General features: G+C 39.2%; 1 protein-coding gene across 1 annotated transcript in view; it reads right to left on the bottom strand.

The window, feature by feature from the left end:
* Nucleotides 1–25,791, bottom strand: part of LOC308119304 (glypican-6-like) — an 87,183-nt gene that overhangs the window by 39,978 nt on the left and 21,414 nt on the right. Inside the window, exons 3-4 of the mRNA XM_080479236.1 lie at nucleotides 13,810–14,201; nucleotides 8,098–8,263 (exon numbers count right to left, since the gene is read on the bottom strand). Of these exons, the coding sequence (XP_080335362.1) occupies nucleotides 8,098–8,263; nucleotides 13,810–14,201 (558 nt within the window). The remainder of the gene's footprint in view (nucleotides 1–8,097; nucleotides 8,264–13,809; nucleotides 14,202–25,791) is intronic.

Here is a 25,791-nt window from a genome sequence, read left to right as displayed (position 1 = left end):
ATCCACGTCCTACAGTCTCCACTTACGTGACGTTTTGGGGTGAAAACAACAAACGTCTAATGTGGTTTAAACAAGCACCAAAAATGCAGAATATTTCTGAAATGCTGGCACTGTGCGTGCCCGCTGTGGTCGTAGTGAATAGCTCTGCACATGCGCAAGAAGCTGGACAATAACAATGAATGAATTCAGGTGCCGTTTATACCGCTCGCTCTTTTGAGTCTTGCAGCACGAAAGAAAAAAAACAAAAAACAAAAGTAGAAAATAAAATAAATCAATATATTTACGACACCATCATCTGTGATGGAGAAGTAATTCTCACGTACAGCAGATAATGAGAAGAACCACGAAGAAGAAAGACATTTTCAAGGAGCCTGAATGTTACGTCTTCATTGTACGCTCACTCTCTCCACAACGACACAGACACAGGTCGCCGTGCTGAAACGGGCGCTTATTGTTCGACTCCCTCTTTCTTTATTGAATCAGCCTTTGCGTCTTGAGAATTGTTATGACGGAGTTCAGACATGTGCACGAGCCCGCGGAAACAGAACACAAGATCACACTCGGCAACAGAAATGATAAATTACACAAAACATCCACAATTTGTCCCGAACGTAAACGCTAATCAAATTCTTTTTAATTGTCGACACATACAGTATTGCCTTTTTTTTTTTAATGGCATGATATTAAATTGTACTGTTCTGTAATGATATGCAAAAATACTAAAGTCTAAAAAAATACTAAAATTTATTAAGTGATTATCTAGAACTTAAGTTATATTAGTTTCACAGGACCAGAACTTGCAAATATCTAGGTTCAGAGCCCACAATGAGATCAAATGTAATTTCTCGGCCACATTTTTAGAAGCTTTTCTAGTTAAACCTTTTATTAAAGAACGAGCAAAAGCAGCAGTTGCACTAAGACATTCGATTCAAGGTCGTTATTGCTGCAGATGTGCACGATCTGTCTCAGATGCGTTTTTGCATTTTCCTGTCATATGGATCCAATTTCAGGAGACTGATGTGATTTAGGTTGGAAATATTCCCCACATTAATTATTACGCACTGGCTTTAACAACAAATAATTAGTTTCAAAGAGAGACGAAACATCAAAGCAAATGAGGGACTTCAACCATTTTGAGGACGCAGTACAGAAACAGTCACTTGTGACTAGTTCCTGAGACTTTCCTAAACACTTTCTGAGGAATATATATATAAATATATATATGACTGTGCAGCTGCTCTCCACACACACATCTGTTTCAGTTTGCCTCTGGCGAGGCCATTACTGCCTATTTCTCATTCACATTCATACAGTGGATAAATGTAGGTAATGTGAAATGGCTTGTTTGTTTTTCTCCTTTTTCTTTGGCCACACGTGTGCTTCTTGCAGCATTGTGAGGAAAATTGTTACAATCCAAAACACAGCCTCCAGATTTAAAGGATTTCTCCCTTTTTGGTCGGATTGGTTTTCACTTCTCCAATCTCCTGTCTTTTCTGGTCAGTGGAGCCGATATATAACGTTGGTCTGAATGGATGCCACAGAAACCAAGATGAATATAGTGAAGTCAGCTAGGCAAGACTCTCAGGCCTTCTTTCCAGTTTCTTCCAATTGCAGCTGAGTAATATCAGCGCATTTGTGAAGCATAATTTATATCACATGGCATTATGTCTTAAACTAATTTGTCTGTCGGAGAACAGGAAAAGATCTTTCCTGACAATTTAACTCCAAAAGCCAAGTCAATACCTTTTTTTTGCTTAGACTTCGAGCTAATTGAAAATCTTTCATCCTATAATGAGCATGAAATGTCAAAGGCAAAAGATATGGAACTGGCATTTCATTTGCACCAGGGAACAATAATCCAATTGACAAGAGCTCAGATAAAGACAGAATGAACAGAGTCACAGGATTAATGGCAGAAATGCATAACTGTCAAATTTAGCTGGAGGCATGTTCAAATTTCAAACCTTTCAGCAGAGTAAATCTAACTATTTCTAGTTGGACAGAAAGGCGCTTAGGTGGTCTTTGTAAGCAAATACTATAATCTCTCACTGAATAACGACAACTCAAAATAACCAGGATATCGTTCAAGGGTTCTGAGGAACGCTTGTGACTCTGAACAGGATTTATGGCTTCCAAACAGAGGGACTGACATTTCACTCTTGAAAGGGCAATTACTGGAATACTAGAAAGAAGAATTTCAACCCTATTGTCACTTGAAGGGTATGTCAAGGGTCATCCTTCATCGAAGACGCTTTAAAGTCACACAAATAGAAAATAACCGATTGATAGCAAATACAGCGCCACAATCAAGTGCTTATATTACAGAAAGAGGAAAATATAAAATATTATATAATTATTAATTATCTAATTAAAATGACATGTTGGCACATAAGGGACTGATGTTTGAATACTGGAATGCACTGGTTGACCTCCAGTTGAAAAACAGGAGTATCAAACAATACCCTGAAATCTGAACTGATGTTTATTTGCACTCCGCTACACCTACACTGTTATGCAGGTATGAATAAGTCTGTCTTGTCCATCCTGCTGCCTAATATTGAAACTAAAGCGACTGTGAATGTGTTTCTTTTCCTGTCATTGGATGCATTTCCATCGAACTAAATCCTCAAACCTGGCAGCATTGAAGGGGTTGAAATCCAAACCGAATTTTAGTACCAGTGCGACAGGATTGAGGTGAATTAAAAAAAACCTCGATTCAAATTACTTCAGTTTAGAAACTTGTTCCGTCCAACTAAACCTATTAAAATCTCACACCGAGAGGTAATCGGTGGCTCATGTCGGACTTCCTCAGGAGATCCACATTCAAATACTTTTTTGGCAACAGCGGCAGGAATCTATAAGCAAGAAAGATTTTCCTTTCAGGTTTCTAATAAGGTTTCTAACTCTAATCCAACAACCCTGCACAGCATTAAGCAGTAAAGAAGATGGATGGTTTCTAACAACCCATCGTGCAATAACTCAACAAAAAAATATTGCATTCCACTTAATTATGAGATAACACATATTTTGCTATGTTCTGTCACATTTTGTAATAATGTGCTGTATTTTGTAATAAACAGCCTCAACATAATATGTAATGAATTTCCATTGTGTAATGAACTGTAACGTATTGCAGAGTTATTTGAAATGGAATTCCTTTTTGTCTAAATGTGATATTAAGTTGCATTACTAATGACCAATGGTAATAATATAATAACCAAACAGAAGGCAATCATATATAAAAAAATGTTATCTTATGTCTTTAAGTGTGAATAATACATTTCTAAACTTGTGAAACCACGAGGACAGTAGGAAGGTCAGTTGGCCAAAACTACATCAGGTGTATTATTCTTGTATTCTTCTACTTTAGAACTGTACTTATACAAAGAGACACAGCTCTGCTGGACAGACACACACAATAAAATATTCCGCATTTCAGATACACTAATATAGCCGCACAACAAAATACCAATATATAAATCATTTTACATTCTTTATTCTCTCAACAAATTTGTACTGTATGTTCAGGCATAAACATTGTAGTAATCAGAAACACTACAGACAGAATTTTGACTATTAATCTTTGGGAGAAATCAGTGAAAATTACAAAATGCAGGAACAATGATGACATATGGCGTTCAGGCTAAATGTGAGAAAATGCAGTGGATTATTACAAAACGTTGATGTGAAGTGAACATATTGTTGCGATGTTACGTCTGTCCCAGAAGGTCCAAGAAAGTGTTTTTTATAAAAGCGTGCAATCGTCATATACAGTACATGTGGTTGTTCACAATAGCTTGATTTAAGAAATGATCTATGTTTACATTACATTCCGTGCTAAAACTACATTGCAATTTAATAAATAGTGAAATAATAGTGGAAAGGTATTGTAATGTCTATCATCTTTTTATCTTTAGTTCATGAGTACATATCAATTGGAACATTTTTTGTTGTATTGTCGTTCAAAAATGAATACATTAAAATAAAATGCATTTTAATATAATAAGCATTACATCTAAACTCCACTTCATTGACTTTTTATCAGTATTTCTTGATAAAACTTTGGTTACATGAGGCATGTAGCATTCACATAATCCCCTTTGTTTTTTTAAATAAAGATGCTTAAAGCTGAACTACAATTCAAAAACTCTCAGAAACGATATATTTCTTTCATCAAAGCAACTAGTCTGTTCATTACTCTTAAAAGAAAACTTCATTGGTATGGCTGATGTCAAACTCTACACTTGTACACATATTTCCTATAAATATATAGCCATTTAAAATCAGTGCTTCAGAATAGGTTGGGATGTTTTTCTTACAATATAAATGAAGTAAATTACTTGGTTTAAAAAAATAAAAAGCGTGGTGCTGCAGAGCTCGGTGAGAATCGACACTTTACCCTGAAGCTCTCTGCAGATTTCACCCTCATGGAGCTGCTGCTCATTGTTTTGGTTCGCTGGTCCACAGAGTCCCGATGGCCTTCACAAAGACCAGCACGGAACTTTTTTCCACTCGTATCAAGGTCACCAGCTCTCACAAGCTGGTGCTACACCACAACAATAAAAAGGCGGCATGCCAAATATGCGAGGATCTCGGGACGAAGGGTAAACGTCAACCAGTCCTCCAAAAGGAAATAAAACTAATCCCATTTTCAGGAGATACAGCACAAAATAAGGGCTTAAAGAGAAGTAATTACTTGAAAAACATTCATCACACAGACAGTTGCGATGATGCCCTGGATCTGCTTTTTGTGCTAACGGCCGCTTGTCTGTTAATGTACGCTAAGTATGCTCAAGCAGAAGGCAGATTGTGAAAGCTCTCCGACTGCGGTTTGTTCAAATTCAGCCCAAGGATCTTAAATTTTGTTCGGCTATGGTTACCACTTCATGGTTCACTCACTTTGCATGCTTGTAATCTAATCCCATAACCAGATAAAATGGTCCCGGAATCGCTCTGCCGCAAGGAAATGACCCCAAGCGTCCGAGCAGCGTCGGAAACAAACGGTCACGAGCAAAACAAAGAGTCCTGGAGCAGATGCAGCGGTTCCACCGTGATGTGATCTCAACATCACTGAGTACATCCGGGATTACAAAAAGGAGAGGGAAGCAACTGAGCCAGCACGGCTTAAATCCACAGGAATACCGAGACATGCAACCAAACTGCTGTGGGGAACGTACCTGTCCCATGGCTTTAACAGCTCAGAGTGGTGCCCATTCACTGACCTCGGTAATACGGTATTTCATAAGTAGCACCTACTCGCAACAACATTTCTCAAAGAAGTCCTTGTTTTCTTTAAGTGCCTGAAACATTTGTACTGAAAAATAATGCAGGTTTGTAGTGTAATCTCAAGAGAAATGAGATTAAATCATGCTTTTTATTTTATTTTTTTTTTTTTTACTTCATTAGTTAAACCTGAATGAACTTGTCTACAGATTTGTAAATCACTTGAAAATCCTCAGATGTCTTGTTAGATGAGAATAAATAAACCTTTCTAAATCATATTTTATGAGCTGTTACAATTGATAACCAAGTGTAATTTTATAAGACATGGGACCGTTTTCCCAAATCACATTTGTTTAGATGCAAGCATTTACATATCCCAGCATGCTCAATGAACCATGCAAAAACCTTCAGCATTAACGAGAAAAGTCTCAGTGAAGATTAAAAAAAAAAAAAGACAAATTCTGGGATGTGATTAAATAATTACAAAGCCTCAAAATCAATTTGATTATTTTTTTTAAATCAAGTCTCACCACATGTTTTTTTTTTTTTTAATTGGATTTATTTTAGTTGTGTCTTTTTTGTTGATCCGTGTTCGGTTACAACGTAGACTTGCTGCGTTTTCGCTCTTCTTGTTGCACTCTGGATTCAAACCAGGATCCCTCGCACTCCTATTTAATCCCTCACTGGGGGACTATTTAGTGGTGTACTTAATTCTATTCGGGCAGTTAGTGTTTTTTATATTTATCTGAGACTTTAAGAGTCGCTAACATTTTGTATTTCTTATCATTCCACCGAGCTCATTCATGGTTTGGTATCTGAGCTGTACACCTTTTCCTTTTGAATTTCTCTTCACAAACTTGACCCTACTGGCGGTGCACTTTTGCCCCTTTACCAGCCACAGTATAGCCCAGCGGAACAAAGAAATATCCCATTAAAAACATTTTTTTTTTTTGCGAGAAACGTTGATGGATGAATGACAAGAACAAATAAAAGCAGTTCTTATCTGAAGGCTCCACGGGTGTCAATAAAATTGATGTTGTCAAAAAGAGACAACGCCACCACCTCTCTTAAAATAGAAAGTGATATTCTTCTATGTGGCAGAGCGGCGTCTTTAAACCCGCCTCGTCACAAAGTGCGTGTTTTTCATCTGAGTTATCATTGTTTTGCTCGACGTATTTATAAAGGCTGATCCAAATCAGAGTGGAGTGGTTTACAATCAAGATAAATAAAATGCATTAACACCAAGACTGTGGAGGCAACCAATGCGAGCAAAAAGTCAAAGAAAGACGAAAACTGCAAATTAATTCAGCTTCACCAACTGTGTGACTTAACCTTGTAGAAATTCAAACTACATAAATTTAAATAAATAAAATTTCTACATTACACATTCAGTCTTATTTAAATACACCTTGCACAAAGCGACACCCACAGAGCCCAAAGCATTTCTTCTTGACCACGATGTTATGTTTTTCTTATGAGCATGACAAATAACTGCAAAAAAAACCTCTGAGCACTGCATGTGGCATTAGAAACCAATCTGTATTGGAAAAGGTGTGCAAGCTCTCCCACTGTCACCTAATCAACACCCATATTGCCTGCGTTTTACTCTTTAAACTACTTTCAGCACATTGTTGACGTTTGCAGCTTGAAAGATTATTCCACACAAACTATCATTGGTCCACTTTAAAGCACGTCATGTCACTTTTTGGTCTGCAATTAATGTGCAACTCTCTGCGAAGCTGCGCACAGCTCTGAGTTAATGGTGAAAATGAAAAAGGCAATTAGAGGGGTTCATTAATGTGAGTGCTACCGTGATGTAACATGTGCTGTTAGACTCTATATCTACCACATGTATTAGTTGCTTCTATAATTAATAATGTACCGCACAAAGCAGCACATGTAAGGTCCAGGTTTCAACAGCTAAAGAGTTAAAGGGATCTCTACAAATCTTTAAAAAAAAAAAAAAAAAAAAGCTATTATCATCTTATTTCATGTTCAAACTTGTGAAATAGTACAACTAATTATCAACACCAGCCTTAAAGCATTTAAATTCATTCATATTCAACATGAACTTTCAGCTGAACAGAGCGAGAGTAGGCTTTACTAAGGGACTCAAAATGGCTTCATATCAGATTAAAAACAATGTGGGATAAATGTCAATACTGCCAACAAGAACATTTTGCAAACAGTACATCAACTTTTGCAGCCTTTGAACAGGCATTACTGCAATCACATTTAATCTGTGTAGCAGCAGCCTCACACATGAGAACATCAACAGCTAGTGCTTAACAAGTGTAACCAGCTAAAACATTTTTAAGTGCTTATTGGTTTCATAATGGCTTTAGTGTGTCGTTTTTGCGCTGTGATGTGACTGATATAACTAAAAAAGAGCAAAAACTAAATCTGATTTACAAAACTAGTGCATCTAAAACTAGTCGAAATAGTTAATAATGTAGTCAGGAAATTCTAGAACTCTTAAATTGAAAATAATTTGAAGGATTTACTTAAACATTTTAAATGTGATAAGCCTTTGGTAAAAAAAAAAAAAGATAAACATCTGAGCTTCTGAAATAATATTTGTAGAAGCTAAAATGAAATGAAAGAAAACAGTGATATTCCCTTAAATGTGTAATCTCAATGTAGAATTAATCATCATTGTTCTAAAAAAACATTATGAGATGGAAATCAATTTTCTATACTTTTTTTGCACCTCCACATACTTAACTGTTCAACACTTTGTAATGCTTCCAATTTGGATCATTAGCCAATGACATGGATTTCTTGCGAGACCTGCAGTAACCGTGAGGGGAAGATGAATAGACCAGGAAGAGCTCGGGGGTGAAACTTGCAGTAACAATGCTGGACGTCACTTACCGATGTACTGATTCCACTCCGGGTCCAGATCGGCTTGGTTGGCCAAGCAGCCCTTCATGACGTTCAGGCAGTAATTCTTACAGGGTTTCACTGCTGGCATGCCCTGACAAAAGGGGCAGTACAGCATCTTTGTCAGTGCTCTGATGCAGGCCGGCGTGCTGCTCACCTGCAGGGACACGGAGCGCGAGCGGTCATTAGTATGTGGGCAGCACCAATTAAATATGATTATAGCATTTGGATAATTTATAACTCTTAGAATTGTGAGGATTTTAGTGTCACTCTGCTTTTTTTTTTAATGCTTTCAATTGTTTTATAAGTACGCTGAAAAACTGGAAGAAACATTTAGAAATCTGAAATGCTAAAGAACATTCACATCTACTGTTTGCTGTTTTCATGAGCACGATCAGAGATCTGAGAATATCCGTTACAGTACAGTTTGCATGTTCTCCCTGTGTGAGCATATGTTTGTTTGTTGTTGTTTTTTTGCCTTCTTCCTCTCGTATACCAAAAAACATGCATCCTTTGTCCTGTGATAAGACTGGTGACTCAGCCTGCCTTCGTCCTTCATTGGCTGGGATGGAGTCCAGCGTTCACTAAACCCTAAGCTGGATAAAGCCGTAATGAAAAAAGTAAATACAGAAGATGAAGAGTTCCAATATAAATTAAAGCAGAAATTTGAAAGACCCAACTAAAAATCAACAAGGCTGCTTTAGGCATGATAAACATAAAAATAACTTTAAAACCACAGCATCTCATTGGGGTTCAATAGCTAAAATACATTTGTTTCAAGTTTATAATGTTGTAGTCAGAAGATATATAGATAAAGCTGTTAAGATGTGATTAAATAGATATTATAAATAGTCATTATTGTCTGTGTTTTTTCAATGGCTGATTATTTAAGACTGACAACCATTAAAAACCTTACAACTATTAAATTGAGTCTATTTATGTTTTTACAAAAACATTTTTTTAGAGTTTAGACAGTTTAAACAGGAACATGTCAGTGATTTACTGTTAGACGGTCAGAGATGAAAAACAGCTATAATGTTTCAAGTCCGAGTGAAATGAGGGGAGAGGTTTGATTTTTGTATCTTGAGCTGATGAAAACAGAAGAGGAGTGGAGGAGTGTATGCGCTTTCTTATTAAACACCTGAGTGTAGAATGAGTCATCAGACATCCACGCTGTGATACCGCAGGAGAAAAGGCATGGATTTATTGAGTTATTTGGCTGAGATCAATAGATGAATGGGCAATTAGTCCATAGACACACAGTAAAACCTGAGGAGCCAGAGCTTCAGCATCTTATTACAGTAACCAAAACATTTCTATTGGTTTGGTCACAGCAAAACCATTTTTGTTTATAGCAACAACTAAATTCATAATTCGCTGGAATGGCACAACATTCTAATTTCCATGGAAGTACCTTCACTGAAACCACAGTGAGCCCAACATGTGTGTCTGAGTTTGGTCCTGAAACTAATTAAGCCATTGATTTACAAGTCCTTCGTTTGCCATTCAAGAGGTGGCAAATTAGAGGCATTGACAGCTTAATTAGCCAGAAACTGGTTCTAATTCCAAGTAGCTGATCTATATTGAGAAAGTAGCCTATGCATTTGCCTACACTCAAGTAAAGTCAACTCTTAACCACTGTGGATGTTGTAGAAGAGAGCAGAGGCGAAGAGGTGAGGAGCCTATTGATGTCCAGACCCAGAAACATCAGCCTCCCCTCGAGCCAACGCTCGGAAGGAAAACACCAAGGAAGGTGCTGGAGAAGTGGCTGACGCTTAGAAGTATCCAAGCTGAAGTAAAAACTAAATGTGGCATTCGTAAGACTTACTGCTGTTGAATCATCATCCTGCAGATTATGACGAACCCTTGAGGGCCAATCTGTCTGTTATGTACGTATGTCTGCTGTGAACCTTCAGGAGCCGCTGCCTCTTCACCACGAAGTAAACAGACCGCGTGTGCATACAGATACTCTGATTGAAGGTTTTGGTTCTCACTGTGGGGAGCGTCTGCTGGGGGACTCCTGCTGAAGTGAGCTATTTTTCTGATGGCAACATGGATATTTGCTGTTGGTTTTTGTTTTGGACTGAGGTTGATAACTTTATCCAGCTGCGTCTTTGTTTTTATAAAAAGCCTGATTTGTTTAATTCCACTGCTGTGAACCTATTTAGATTCAAAACAAGACGAGACGTTTGTACAAATGATTTGAAAAATATTCTTGTTTTATTATGAATGAAACTGACTTAAATATTGCATACAGTCTGTCGCCACGAGTTCTGTCTTATTCAAGACGTCTCACAAGATTCAGGGATCAATCAGCTGGATCACCAGCTACTGTATGATATCCAGGTCACGAGTCTGTGTAAAGAGCAAAATGTTATCAGCATTTTGCCACGTGTGAGTCAGTTTAGCGACGTCTGAGATTGCAAACATAAGATTGACTGCGTGACCTACTAAAACTGATTTCTGAAGAGCGAGCGGCACTCAACGTTCTCACTCTCCACATGCAAATGCTTGCACTCCGGAGTCCTGTTGAGATGCGGAAATGAAAGCTCCTGGGTCGCAGCTAATGGACTATTTTCTCAGTTCTGTGAAGCACCAACAAGCGTCGAATTAAGCATCTTTCAGTCAAGAAACCTGACATTTCACACTATGCCACAACTTGCAATCACATACTCATGTCTAATTTCCTCACAAAAATCAACACTCAACAACATGCTCTTTGTTCTTCCTTTTAGTGGAGATTGAAAGCTATGTTGCGAGATGATTTAAGATATTGTAAAATGGCTTTGGACAAAAACCTGTGCTAAATGACTTCACTGCGAAGATGGAAGAGGAAAGAAATTGCTTCACATTTCATTGTACAAAACTAAGGTCTAGGTGAAAAATCAACAGGCAATCCTTTGTGGCTCGCTGAGATTTTTTAACACCACTTGAAAGGCTGAAAGGATTTGCCAAAGCAGCAATCTCAATATCAGGCAACGGTGCAGCTTTTTTTTTTTTTGGGGGGGGGGGGGGGGGGGGGATTGGCAGACCACATGTGGAAGTATTGAGGTGACAAGGCCCACTTATAAAACAAGCAATAAAAACTTTTTAATTATGAAATGGACAGCTAAGTGCAACCCCACAAAATACGTGGGCTCCGTTCTCTTGAAGGTGATAAAAGTTTGTTGGCAGAGCTAAACTTTGTTGGCTGAGGCCCACTGTTCAGCCCCAGTGAGTTACAATAGTCAAGGCTGAAAGGAGAAAGGAGCACGGTTGACCTTCTTCCAAGTCTGGAAATTTGAGAGATGACCCAATCTTGGCGATGTGTGTTAATGTTTGATGTGCTTCGACCCCTACTTTTATATCCATGCAGTGACAAGAATCATAAGGAGAGGAGCAAATAGATTTTTGTAGCCCCACAGAGCTGTGCACACAAAAGAGAGCTCTGACACAGCTATAAGCCTGTCGCACAACATATAGGAACAAAACAAGTAAAAGTAGATTTAGAGATCAAGAAACAATCCACTGTTGCATTAGTTTTAATATTGTTCTCAATATCACTGTGATAGTTCATTTATTCTTGATTTATTCATTCATTTGTATTTGCTGCTATTAAATAAACCTACAATATGTCATTTTTATGTTGTTGCTCCCTTCACTGCAATAACAAAGCTGTCTCCGCCCTTCCTTCTCAAAACGAGTTAATGACTATAGCCTAACTAATGAAGCAAATGAATTGATATGAATTCAAATTGAGATGTGAATTAAAGAAATGATACACAGAAAAGCTATTATTGCTTTAAAACACGACTTAATTACAGCTGTTAAAGTGTGTTCAATAGATCAACCGTCGGCAAAATTCTTCTTTTCCGAGATCCACACGAAATCCTAAGTAACTGCTATACAACGTTTCAGTGTGATGGATTTTTGTTTTTTAGCATTTCGAGCCTGACAGTATTAAATATAGATGTAACTGTGTAAGTCATTATATAAAACAAACTGACTATAAACAGATAAATATAATGAACTTAGCCTTACATGAAACAAATGCAGGCTGTTAATGGTCACGGTGGCTTTCACACAGTCGCTGATCAAACGCAGTACATATATCGTAAGTAAATACTTTCATATAACAGAAGGCTTAGCTGGCATATCGCAATAAGTATGTTCTGAAAAATCTCTAGCTACCATGATGATAAGATTTTTCTTCACTTCAAATAAACAGACGCAGATGTACAGGCAAGACTGTGCTGTAATTGGCACAATAATAATGAAACTGAATTGGATTGAAATGAATAGAAGACCTGGCGTACGTCTGAGCTGAATGTGTGAGGTCCAGATACGAGATTGGGCTTCCTCAAAGCTGTGCAGGCTTCTTCTGTTATATCTTGCACACAGGAGGAAAAATAAATCATCTCCTTTAATTCAATAAAACTATATATCCCAGTAGTAATAAGCATGGATGCCACATCGTAGGGCTGCTGTGAAAGTGACACCTCCAGCAGGGTGTCCGTTTTCATTATGCTTACACCCAATCCCTCATGATGAGTGAATACCCCGGGGATCAAAGGGCTGCAGTCCCAGACACATGACCTGGATCTCAGGTGCCACTGAAATGTCAAGAGGTGACGCTGGGACATGCCGGCTTATAAGAAACGCAGAGTGTAACTCAGTAAACGCATACTAACAACACATCCTCTGTGGCTGCGTCGAAATGAGCCGCGCCACTACTACTGGTGGTGGGGGCTAGACGGGGCGGGGGGGTAGACGGGTAGACGGGAAGTGAAGGGAACATACTTAAAGTTCAACGAGTGCACGGAGGCAGAACTGTTTTTTTTAAAGGGAGAGCAGCAGTGTCTTCTTTTTCTCTCTGCCACTCATGATTGAGAGTTACTATATGTTTTTGCTAGCTTTAGGCCAAATACTGTACAGTGGCTCTATAAATATTTATTATAGCGTTGATAATCAAATCTAAGTTATATGAAAACAGCAGTGGAAAAAATAAATAAATGAAAAAAAAAAAAACAGGAGCTGGGGATTTAGTGAACTGAATCAATGCCTCTCACCCCGAGTCAATGCGTAGAAAAATCTCATTAATGTTAAATGCATCTAAATCCAAGTCTTAGCTTTTATTTATCTATTTATTTTTTGGTGAGTTTGCACATGATCAAAACAACATACAATCTGCAGGCGGTGTGATATATATTGGAACAGATGCATTGAGATTACACCGTATCAAGCAGACTACCATGGCAACAGCATGATTAATAGCAGCTATATATATCGGTTGAGCAAATATTTAGCAAGAACGCAATAATCAGTGAAGGTAGAAATTTCTTTTTGGGGCGTTTTCACTCTGTTTCAGCCCGTCTCCCAAGCAAGCCGCACACCTTTCAACACTGTTTTCTAGAAAGAGCAACTGAACAAGTTCTCTTGAGCCTGAAATCTCTACTTGTTAGCCACAAAGAGACTTGCTGATGTGAAAATCTGGGAGAAATCAATACTTATTGCAGAAACACAAAACAAGCCAGACGTTGGGCTTATTAAATCCAGGTTAGCATCACATTTTTGTCTTTGGTTGAGGTCAAATGTGTTATTTTCTTCCAGATACAGCGCGCGAAACCAAATTACCACACGTCTGTTTTGGTTCAGTAGCTGACAGAAACAGGCACGTATATCTGAAAAGATTTTCATTTTATTTGAAGCGGTGTAAAGTTTTACCTTAGACACTCTCTGGGCCACCTCCCGACCAACAGAGAGCCCTTGGACAAATGTGCGTGCGGCGATGAATGCACGGGTAACCTGAGCCTTGAGCTTCCTGGGCACGTCTCCAAAGGGCTTGAGCTGGTCGGTGTACTTACTGATACACTCCAGATAGTCCTCAGTGATGACATACTGGGAGTTGAGCAGTGTGAACATACGCTCCAGCAGCCGCGACCAAAAGTCATTAAGCATCTCCTCCAGGTTAACATTCCCTCCTGTGTAATAACGCTTCAGCTCAGCAAACAGGTTTTCAAAGACCTCCGAGTTCTGCATGTAAGGCTTGCCGTAAGTCCTCACAAACATCTCATTCAGGGACCTCTCGGTATTCTCCAGCAGCTCCAGGAAGAATTCTGGGTTCAGAAGAAAAGAAGAAAGCATTATTGTCCAGTTCGGTCCCACATTTGACTGTGTATACAAAGACTGCTCTGTAAAAGGCGCACGTAATGTGCTTTCATAACATGCACTGGAAACATTTCTGTATTTATTTTCGAAACGGAAAACACTGACAAAAACATGACATTCGATGTGGAGTCGTAGATTGTGGGGCTTAAAAAGAACTCTGCTTGATTGCAGCGCCGGCGGCAAATGCAACCAAAAATACTCAAATAAAGAATCAATTAGGGTGTCTCGCGATTATATTATGGGGGACTTTGACAGTTCCGTACAATTTTACTTCAAGTGAGCAACTATTGAAAAGGAATGGAGCCCTTCCTCTCCTCATATAGCTCTGGAATACAATAAGTTCTATGTTTGCTGTACAAGAGGTCTGCATTGCCACATATAAACCCCCAGACACCTGACTGTACCGTTATAAAAAAGGATATGCGGTATATTGCTGACTGATTTCCTATATGCACACGAGGATTTCTCCAGATGCTGGAAGCATAAGGCTGTCAGATGAAGCACAATTCATTAACCTTCAGTATGATCATGAGTGCATTATACACTGGCTGTATTTTCATTAATTTAGGAACCGCTTATTGTTTGCCTCATCAACTCCATCACTCACCAGAAATTGATATGACAATATTCAGTATCAAGTAGCAATCAATAGTGATAGTCCAGGCATTCAAAGATTTCAGAACTCATGCGTCTAACCGTGCGGGGACTTATCAAAAGAAGAAGCAGTGCTAAAAAGAGAATACTATGAAGAATAGCACAATGTTTGAGAAAACCTTTCAGGCCTAAATTATGGTGTTTTACCAGGTAATACATCCAAATAAAAGCCACAAAGTGCACAAATTTAACATTTGCTTTCATCATTTTTGTTTTTGCAGTAAAAAAGCCTTGACAGCCCACAACAGACCGAGCAATTACATGGTCAGCAGACCTCATGTGGCCCTTTGGTCGTCCCTGATCAGCACACAATGGATCACTGACAAGTTCTGAATGAAACGAAAATCAGTCGACATGATGCATGCAGCTGATTTGCTCTTATATAGTGATTTTATTATTCATGTCATTGTCTTTCTATTTATCAAACTTTGTTATGATGTGGAAACGATCACCAATCTGATCACCTACATCGCCAGCAGTTGTGGCCTTTCTGTGCACAGTTTGCATGTTCAAACAGGAAGGAATTTCTCCAGGTGCTCCCTGACAACCCTTTTCTGTTTCAGAGTCGGCATCGTATGACATTATGCTTACTGCATCTTCAGAATGAAACCTGTCACTGAACACCTGCTACTTCTGGAGTGCAGCTGATGAGCGCAGAGAAAGTTTGACTCTCTCTGACCTACGCAGCAGGGTGATGGCACTGTGTTACTTGTCACAGTTTTGAGTAAAAATTCATCTGACAGCTACAACTCTTCCGCAAAGCTGCTCTCAGAGCACTGATCAACACCAGGAGAGCGGAGCACTTTACACTGATGCTTCCGTCGAGGTGTTGTCTTCCTGCATTTCCAAAGTTGTAGCACTAACAAAATACAAAATAAAGTGCTTTTTATAATGCGAATGCAAATTTTTTACCTTATTATGTTGTGTTCAAGCTGAGTTTAAGTGACAACAACACCAGGAAAAAATGGCCGCCTTCTGCATAATCGCGGCTGTCAGAGTTCAGAAATAGACCGAACAAGCTTGTCATCCCATACATTACCAAGTAGAATGAAGCGATGATCAGGAGGTACAATTTATTCTTACATCGCAGATGTGTCCTTTGTTGTTCAACAGTTAAGTCACAGAACCATGGCTTTAAAGGTCCGCTGTGACGGACAGGAAGTCAGTGTGTGAAAATATCTGTAAGACTATGACTAAAACTGCTTATTTGTTCAGGGCTGAAACCATTACTCGAGAAATTTGGGTAACTTGATTACTGAAATGCCTCCAGGCTTCATTTCATTCACTCCTATTCACGATACCTGCACGGCAGACTCACTTCTGCTTTTGATGCCATAAAGTGAATGCGATTACGAAGCGCAGACGGAAAAATCAAGGCGGGACAACGGTCAGCGGCAGGAAGAATAAAAACAACCTGCGGAGGAAACCTCAGAAACTGTCGAAAGTGTGCGACAATTATCAATTAAACCCAAAGCAAAATACAACGCAATGCAAGTACTGCAAAACGGAATGAGCTTTCCACGGCAGCAGTTCCTCTGTGCTCCAGCATCTGAGCAGTATGCGTTGAGCCTGCCGAGCAAACACAACAGGAATGTTAATGTCACGTTCGCAAAAGTATATTTAGCTCAGTGATTGCTGGTGTAGATTATGGAATGTAAAGAATGTAACTGAATGATGGCTGATTAACGGGGGAAATAACTGTCGTGACCACCTGTCGAGGCATGATGTTCCAAAAGTGGTTTAGATTAGTCCTGTTAGAAAGTTATACAGAAAAATAATCACGAACGAACGCACGCACGCACGCACACACACACAGAAAAAGACTTTCTATAATCTCCACACACATACGCACGTACGTGCGCCTAAGGCGGCATCAGACCTCTCATTCTCTGTTATCAATTTGTTTAGGGATCAATTTTTTAGGGATGAGTTATATTTTTCAGTTTTATTCAGAACTTCTAAAAAGGTAATGTGGGAAGTTACTATTTTTTATTCATTTTTGCACAAAACAAGAGTGTAACATGGCAATACTGTGTGTTCTTGGGCCATAAATCCAGAATATGCCACTGACGCTTGAATAGACTCTGTTCTTTCTTTCAAGAAGCAGCAACCAGTGCAGTAATGCCACCAAAGTCTGCCAATAAAGGTGTTTAAGAAGACTTAAGACTTTTAGTATTTTCTCGATCATATATTACCGTTAAATTAAGCTTAGTGATTTAATGATTTTTTTATTTTTTTATTTGATTACTCGACTAATTTCCAGAATAATCAATAGCTTCGTCAGCTCCCGGTTTAAAAAGCAGTGGGACATGAGTACTTTACTACTTCACAGTTGCTCTTGACAAGCACCATTAGCTCGAAAGGGTAAAAAAGATCAAGTCCATCATCAATTCAATCAACCAAAACCGCTTTTTATTTATCACATGGCACATGCTTATAAAACACTTGCTCTTCTTTACACAATTACCTTCCGCCTCATTAGCACATCATATCGAGAACCAGAGCCTGTTAACTGTAATGCTGCCTAATTAAATTACCACAGTTTGACACACACCTTTTCATTTTTCATAGGAACTATCAACTTCTTTGATCTTCAGGTATATTACCGTAATGTGTATTTTATGAGTACGTACATTAGGGCAAAGCATTTCGGTGAGCAATTTTTATTTAAACAATTTCTTATTTAAATATGCAAAGCTACCAGCATGATTTGTGTTTTCAGTGGCTTGTTTTTGGTAATGAGAATAGGCTAAACGATATGCACGCCGATTAATGACGGCGTTTCACTTCAGAAGGTGCACTTCAGGAAAAAATAAAATACAATGTGGTCATGTTTAGCCGTGTTAATAATTGAATGTAATTGATGTAATTAGGGCAAAGCATTTTTGATATAATTCTGAGCTCTGCTTTGGAGCGATTACAGTGAAAAATGAATTCATGGATGGCATCGGTATAATTGAGTAACTGAAATATTAAGTTGAAAAAGACATCATAATGTAATTACAGAAAATTCACGAGAGGGATCACATTCTGCAATAAAATAAGTAAAATGTCAGACAGTAAAAATGACTGGGAACGCCAACATAAATCCCACACATATATTAGTAATTAAGACGTCTGTCCAAATAAATGGTTGCAAGAGCTGCAAGCAGAGGATAATGATACTGAATTGCAGGACAGCAACGTTTCAAATGCTCCCAACCTGCAGTGAGCTCATAACATTCCGCTGATAAAGCTCGGTTTGGCTCCAACTTCTCACTGTGTGCTTGGAGATGTGCTGAAGTAAACAGTCATTCTTTCTGATATGAAGAGAAAGCCTCTGTGTCTCTGCTTCTACAGAAACCTACTGATGGATGCTCTCCTAGATGTCAGAGATGTCAGGCGCCTATTTCACCAGTCATGAAACACGGCGTTCCTATTTGAATTTTCTGGAGCCACATGATGGAAAAGGCACATGGCATGAATTCCATTCATAAGCATGCCACAGAATCTGGAGATGACGAAAGAGTCAACTTGATTTGATTGCATAAATCCATGGTTTTAGGCAGCAAGCCGCCCAGCCGTCATTTGGACGGTCAATTTTCGGAAAAGACGGCCAAAGATATAGAGGGCAGGTTGCTCAAAGCTGTCTAAAATATGTGTATGATAACCATCACCTCTTGTCACCATCTAATTTTGCCTAAATTCGTATTTTTTTTGCCAAACTATAGCGAATTATCAGTACACAACTCGAAACTGATTTCCTGTTTGTATTATGCCCAGTAACAAGCAACGTGATTGGTCAATTGATATCATGTGGTATATACATTTTGAAAGGGAGCCACTGATTGATTTGTTATTCTCTGACTCTTCCTGATGTGTTCAAATTGCTGGGGCAGAGGGGAGGAACTTAGATGAATTTCCTTTCCAAGATGCTGAGGAATTATATCTGCAGAATCCACACAGGTGGGACTAATTCTATGGACCTATGATCACATGCTCTACCTACTATCTAATTTTGACACCAAGATTTTTGGAATGGACAACCAAAACACCAATTTTTGCCTAAATCCATGTATTAAACATAACCACCAGAGGTAGCAGTGAAAGGAACAACGTCTACAATGAAAGCCCCCGTGGGAAGTGGCCTGTAGAATTAATTACAAGAGAGTCTACTGAACTGTGACCAGCCAATGGAGAATCATATAATGATTGGTTTTCCACTAACAATTTCTTTATTTGAGTGAATACAATCTATGATGATAAAAATAACAAAAATAATGTGGACATCACGTCCTAGCAGACCACTTTTTAATTGCATCACATAAATATCTGAGCCACTGGAAATGAATGTATTTTTGCACACTGACATAGGCTGTAATCAAAACCTAAAATGAATAGAGTACTGCTTAATGCTACTTTTTTAAACAAACTAATTACAACTGGTCGGATGTTTTATGGGATAAAAGTGGAAGGACATTTTACAATGTGGGTTAACCTGCTCCAGCAAACATCCAGATAATTGGCCACAATAAAAAAAAAGGCTTCATGTGCAATTTAGAAGTCAACACAGTGACTCAGAGTAATTACTTCAGACTCTCAATCCCATTAATTTGTACAAGCTGGATCCTCCGTGTTACTCTCACCTACTCAAAACACAAACTGAAACTCTCCAGCTTCACTTCATTGGTGTTCATATGAATATTGAGAGCGGGTATAAGAAATTCTTCTTTTAAAACAGTCCAGCCACTTACTTACCGAGAAGCAAGTCGGTCTTTAAAATTGTTCAGGATCGATTGTGTTTAAAAATGTTTGATTATGTTCTACAAAAACACCCACAATCACCTTTGTGGCACATCCACTTATTTGAATAAATGCTCAATTTGCATGAAAACTGGTAATGTATATTTGCATTTATTCCTTGAAAAAGATATCAATATTTAAAAGCAGAATCTGATTTTCAAGACACACAATTGCAATTGCATGGGTAAAAACAAATTGATAACGACTTTCCTTGATGATTTGTCAGATCAAATACAATCCTGTAAGTTATCCACTGTCATACACTAACTACTTGTAATTTATGAGCAAAGCTGCCCTCAGACTGCGAAAAATAAAATAATTATCATAATTTGTTGGCCCCCATGCAGCAGATTAAACTGCTCAGAGCAGCGGGGCGCACGTTGCTTTCCCTGACGTATCTAAAAGACAGTAAACGAAGTAGCAAACCTCCGGCTTCGTATCTGCCAAAGAGTGCCTAACGTACAGGCTTGGCATCCGGCCTCTTCTAGTTCATGTTGAGAAGACGTCAATCATAAGCGGGGTCGCTGATCGGCCTGACAGGAACCGCCCGTCTACAGCGGGCTGCTCTGAGCTGCTCTGCTGCTGCAGAGAGCAGGACAGCTTGACCTTTCATGTCTCCATTTCTTTGTGGTAATTTCCGTGGCTGAGCTATAGGGAGTCACACGATGCCAATAAGAAGCAGAGATATTCAAGGTGAATCACAGCTGGTGAATCAAAGCATACATATGCAACGTCCAATACATTATTTGTGGCTGTCCCCTTAATTCCGAAGTTGGACAAAGCGACGGGAGCAATAACTGGTATTCCACATGCTATTGTCAAACTCATTTTAGTCCAATTTGATCCCGAGTAACATAGTAGCATCAATAACTTTCAATTTGAACACTTCCAAATGCTTTATTTTATTAAGTGAATACAAGTATGAAAGTGTTATGCAATTTCAATACTATGCCATTTTTCATTATTCTTCCTCGGTCAAAATAAAGTAAAAGAAAGTAGAAAATAAATAAATAAATGCAGTTCGGCGTGCAATTTTCTATAAATATTCCTTCACAGAGTGGCTAATGCTGCTTCACTGATCCATTGGCTGAGGGTCTCAGTGTTGTGTTTAGTCCATTATTCTTATTAAAATACTGCAGTCACCAGTAAATGAATTAAGAATCAGCCTTTTCTATGATCAAAAAAAATTTAAGCGAATGCATTATTCAGTCTTTTTTACACTTGCCAGGTCATGTGGCACCTATGTTTGACAAGTCTGCTTGAGATTGTTAACATTGTCTATGGGAAAACCACTTTACTGGTCGTATCCTTTACATCACACGTGTCGAACTCCAGGCCTCGAGGGCCGCAGCCCTGCACGTTTTGCATGTCTCCCAGCTTCAACACAGCTGATTGCAATGAGCAGCTCGTTATCTGGCTTTGTGCTGAATGTGGTGATGAACCATCAGGACATTCAGGGGAGGGAGACATTGAAAACGTGCAGGGCTGCGGCCCACGAGGATCTGAGTTTGACACCCCTGCTTTACATCATCAGAGCTTGTAATAAGAAACTGTGCTGGCTGAACAGAATAGCCCTCTACGACATACAGCATGTAAAAGCCTCTATCGTGACATTGATTTAGTGGCCCTATAGTGACAGAGACACTGTGGCCTTCTGCTTGAATCCCACCTTGGTCTGAGACTTCTTGACTAGAGAAAGATTCTGCTGAGCTGGCATGGCCTTTTCAACATCAGCCTGCTTCACATTCATCTAGTCACACATATTTGCACCTGGTCGCCAGCCAGCATTGTCTTCTATGGTTGGCAGCTTTTGAGGAGTAATTTCAGGTTAAGTGATTTGCTCAAGGGCACCTCGACGATGGCTGCTGAACAAGGAAAGAATCAGCTTTTTCCTTCTGCTGTTGTGAAAAGTAAAACAACTTCATAACAATGTTATCAACAACAACAACAATGGGTGCCACCAGGAACAATGTGAAAGTAACATAATAAAAGAGGACGCGCAGCAGACGACAGCATTATTACTCCACGAGAGCTTCCGCATCGTGGAGTATGCGGTCTGGAGGGCCAAACATTGATTAACAATTATGTACCCTGAGTTGGAATTGAATTGGGCACAATAGAAAATAATTCTGTCTCAAGGCAATACTTTCTCCATTTTCTCTAACAGATCATTTCCTATAAATCGTCTAATGCGAAGTGTGGTGAAAACCTAATTTATGACTAATTTCCAGCTGGTGTAGCTGTACGTGTGGCAGTGTTTCCTTCAGTTGTATCTTACCTTAGATTCACACAACTCTCCTGTCTCCCTGAGCAGCTGTGGATGTTTCTGCGTGGTTGTTTGTCTTGGCAAAGTTGAGACTGTGCCCTTTCTCTGTGACACAGGCTGTGGTGTCAGGAATGTGTGGGCTGTCCAACCACGAGCAGCTACTGTAGCACTCATCACAGTCTGCATAAGCAGAGGAAAATATACACACACACACCGACTCTGTGTAGGTGGAACTCCACAGTCAGGTGTAGAATAGATGGCAAAGGGCTTCTAAGTGAACCGAAGGCTCTGTGTTGTTTAGATCTTTCGCTATATAGTCAGACTCAATATCAGAGCTGTTCAGGTGTTCTTTCGTCATCATTTAAAAATTGGAGAGTACAGGACTTGACAAATTCTAAACTTTCGAAAAAGATAATTAATTCAAACAAATTTATTTCGGTGTATAGAGGCACAGCATGAGCCTGTAGCATGTCTAACATTATCTCATTCGCCCAAAAGGGTTGGCAGTGAAGCCCTTCACTCTCTTGCATAACAAACCTGCATATGGCATGTGTTTTGATGCTAATGAAATTATGGGCAGTGGCAGCAAGCCCCAAGAGACGAAGGGGTTCCTGGAGTCGTGCTTTTAAGTGCTGCTGGACAAACCCCATTTCCCTCTGTACTAGAAGCATCCTCATGATAGTCACCATCCCTGACAGCAGATGATCAAAATAACACTTATTTATTTATATATGCTTCCAGGAATCACATGTGAGCTCAAGAAACACATATTCCTGGAAAAAAAAAAAAAACATTGCAGGAAGACGTTGGACATGCAGTTGCGACATTGAGTTTCTGGGCAACGTGCAATCATCAGACGGCTGAATGCTGAAACCCAATAGCATTGCTTCATATAATGTGTTCAAGAGTTTGAAAAGCATGAGCATGGAATTGACTTCTGGGGATTAAATTGCACAATAAATCACTCAAGCACTTTTCAGTTGTTGATGCTGGATATCTTTAGAGAGCTCAATATGAAGATCTGTGTTTTGACCTCCTGCCGTTAAAGAATAAGATCACTTTTGTTTCCATGTTTAGGGGTGTGGTTCAAATCGGATTGACCTTTTTATGATATTACCATGACAGTATATTTCTCATTGTCATAAAATTATTGAATATAGACAGATAATGAAGCAAACATTAAATCTTGCGAAGCAGGCTCCTTCGAAATGAAAGAAATGGACACTCATGGAAGTGAGCTCTCGACTTTAACAATGAAGTTATTATGGTCTCACGTAGAGTTGTGATAACCTCAGAGCAGGGAACCACCAATCCCCCCTCCTACCCCAACCCTCCCTGAGGGGGTCCCGAGCTCTAGGCTTGTGAGTCACTGCAATAAAGGATGCAAAGCTGAATGTTGGCAGATTAGACCACAGAACATAGAAAGAGTCACAAGAATCAAAACCATTAAATAATGGCCTGCAGTGGAGATAACGTGCAGCAGCTCTACTAACAAAAAGCACAAAACACTAAGATATGTAAACCTACACCAATGGGAAGGCTTTTAACAGGAGAAGGAAAGGGAAAAGGAGAGCTGTAACCAACAAGTCAAATATACCACTTATTTTAACTACAAAACCACAAAATGCACGGCACATAAGGTGGAAAAGGAAGGCAGAGACGAATAAGGTCAAACCACAAAGTGTCTCAAATACTTATGGAGGCAATAAATGTAAAATAGTCAATATATCCTTTAAAATACTACAAATTGTACTGAAATACAGCCTAAAGTATCCCCGTCCATGTTGAAGAAACACAAGCTGCCAGTTAGACACTTAATTTTGGTCATCCTCCAAGCTGCACACCTTGTGGGGAGAAGTATTCAAAGCTCTTAGCAGACACATTGGAGAAGCTTATTCCAGGACGCCGCTGTGGCGCTACTGGGGATACCTGCAGGCTCGTAGAGGCAGGATAAGAAATGACTCATGAATATATTACTAACAGTAGCATTAAATGCATCACCGTCAAATGATTAAAACCACGATCCTCCCACAAATAATACATGAATCCAAAAAGTTTCTGATATTCACCAAATGAAGTTAACAGTAAATAAATGAGGCTTCAGCAGCTCTTGAGCTCTATTTTTACTAGACAACAGGGTCCCGTTATACCTTTGTTATTATAGTGAGGTCTATCAATGCCCCCATAGTCTCATTTTTCCTACACACACACACACACACACACACACACACACACACACACACACACACACACACACACACACACACACACACACACACACACACACACTCCTCTGCCAGGAAATATGGTACCTGGAGGGTATTTTACCCTAAAGTGGACTGTTATTAATACGTCCTTTATTCTTGTATTTATTTCTGTTGACATATATGTGCGTTTGTCCTTTTCACTGACCTTGCAGCTATGGAGAGGGATGTATTGACTGCTTTGCCTGTGTTTTCTATTCCATAATGTACGGCATTTGTTGAAAGTAAAAGGAAGAAACAGAAAAGAAAGACAGAGAGAGCGAGAGGGAGAGAGAGAGAGAGAGAGAGAGAGAGAGAGAGAGAGAGAGAGAGAGAGAGAGAGAGAGAGAGAGAGAGATTTTATGATGCTGCGACACTGCAATTATTTAAATCACATAATGAAAGCCTGTGTGATTTTTAAATGATTTTGACATCAAAATGAAATGTGATGTAGCTTTTGTTTTTCTTAGGATATATCTGATGATTGCCCTGAGCACAAACAGATGTTGTGTAGATCTAGTAGATACAGAATAGTTTTTTTTACATCCTAATACCCATTGTGTCTTCAGAGATACAGTAGTTCAGGGGTTCTGATCCCTTAACAACACAATTAATCAAAGATTTTCTTTGGCTTTCTCTACTTCTTACAAATTTGTGTTGTGTTGTTTTGACATTTCTCTGTCTTGTAAAGCACACTATTGGCATTGTTTCCGAGAGGAGCACAAAAGAATAGCTTGCTTATCCTGGCACTGACGAGATAACAATTGTCTCAGTAAAACTTTCCAGATGACGGTAATATAATTCCTCTCCATTGTGTGGTCAAGCAAACATTCCTGCAGAAATCGAAACATTTCCCAGTGTTTTAGGTCGAAGGATCTTATAACCACGGTCTTTTCCATGGTTTGAGTACAAATAATCATAAAGTTGAATGCTCTACTTGGATAATGTGTCCAAAAGTATAACAGCTCAATAAAAGACGAATAAAAGGTACTTTCTAAGAAAATGTCAAAGTGAATGAAGATGCTAACAGATGTTTACGTTTCACCTCTACCACCCCTCTCAGTGTCCGCAGTCTTGACTTGCTGCTGCCCACACGATCTTGTGCTGGTAGCTAGAAGGATTATTATTTCTCATTAATCTGTAACTAGAAGCAGCAAGGTTTATGAAGGAGGACACCGAGAGGGACAGGTGGAGGAGGAGAGTGTGGCTTGCTTCAGTAATGAGCAGATCCTCTGCTCGCTGGACGTACGGTTGGTCAAGAAAGTCCAAGTAAGTTTCAAGGCGAGATCACACAGTGCACGAGACGCACCGAACAACTTTAATAATGCAGTTTGGCTCGGTGCTGCTGTTGAGGCTGTCAATCTGTTGTGCGAGAAGGCATGTTTGTCTAATCCAACACAAGTGCTCTCCAGTCCCGGGCACATTAATGAGATTTTCACATCTCGTCTCCTCTGGAGAGAGGACAGCAACAGAACTTCAGTGAACCCTTTCAAATTAACACACATACAGTCTCAGAGCTTTGATTTCCATTTCTGCAGCAACTTGTCCCACAATGAGCGACTGGTAAGCCGATGCAGAAAAGAAAGGAAAGAA

This window comes from Lipophrys pholis (assembly GCF_963383615.2).
Source record: "Lipophrys pholis genome assembly, chromosome: 13".
Classification (NCBI taxonomy): domain Eukaryota; kingdom Metazoa; phylum Chordata; class Actinopteri; order Blenniiformes; family Blenniidae; genus Lipophrys; species Lipophrys pholis.
This window is presented reverse-complemented; position numbering and strand designations above follow the sequence as displayed.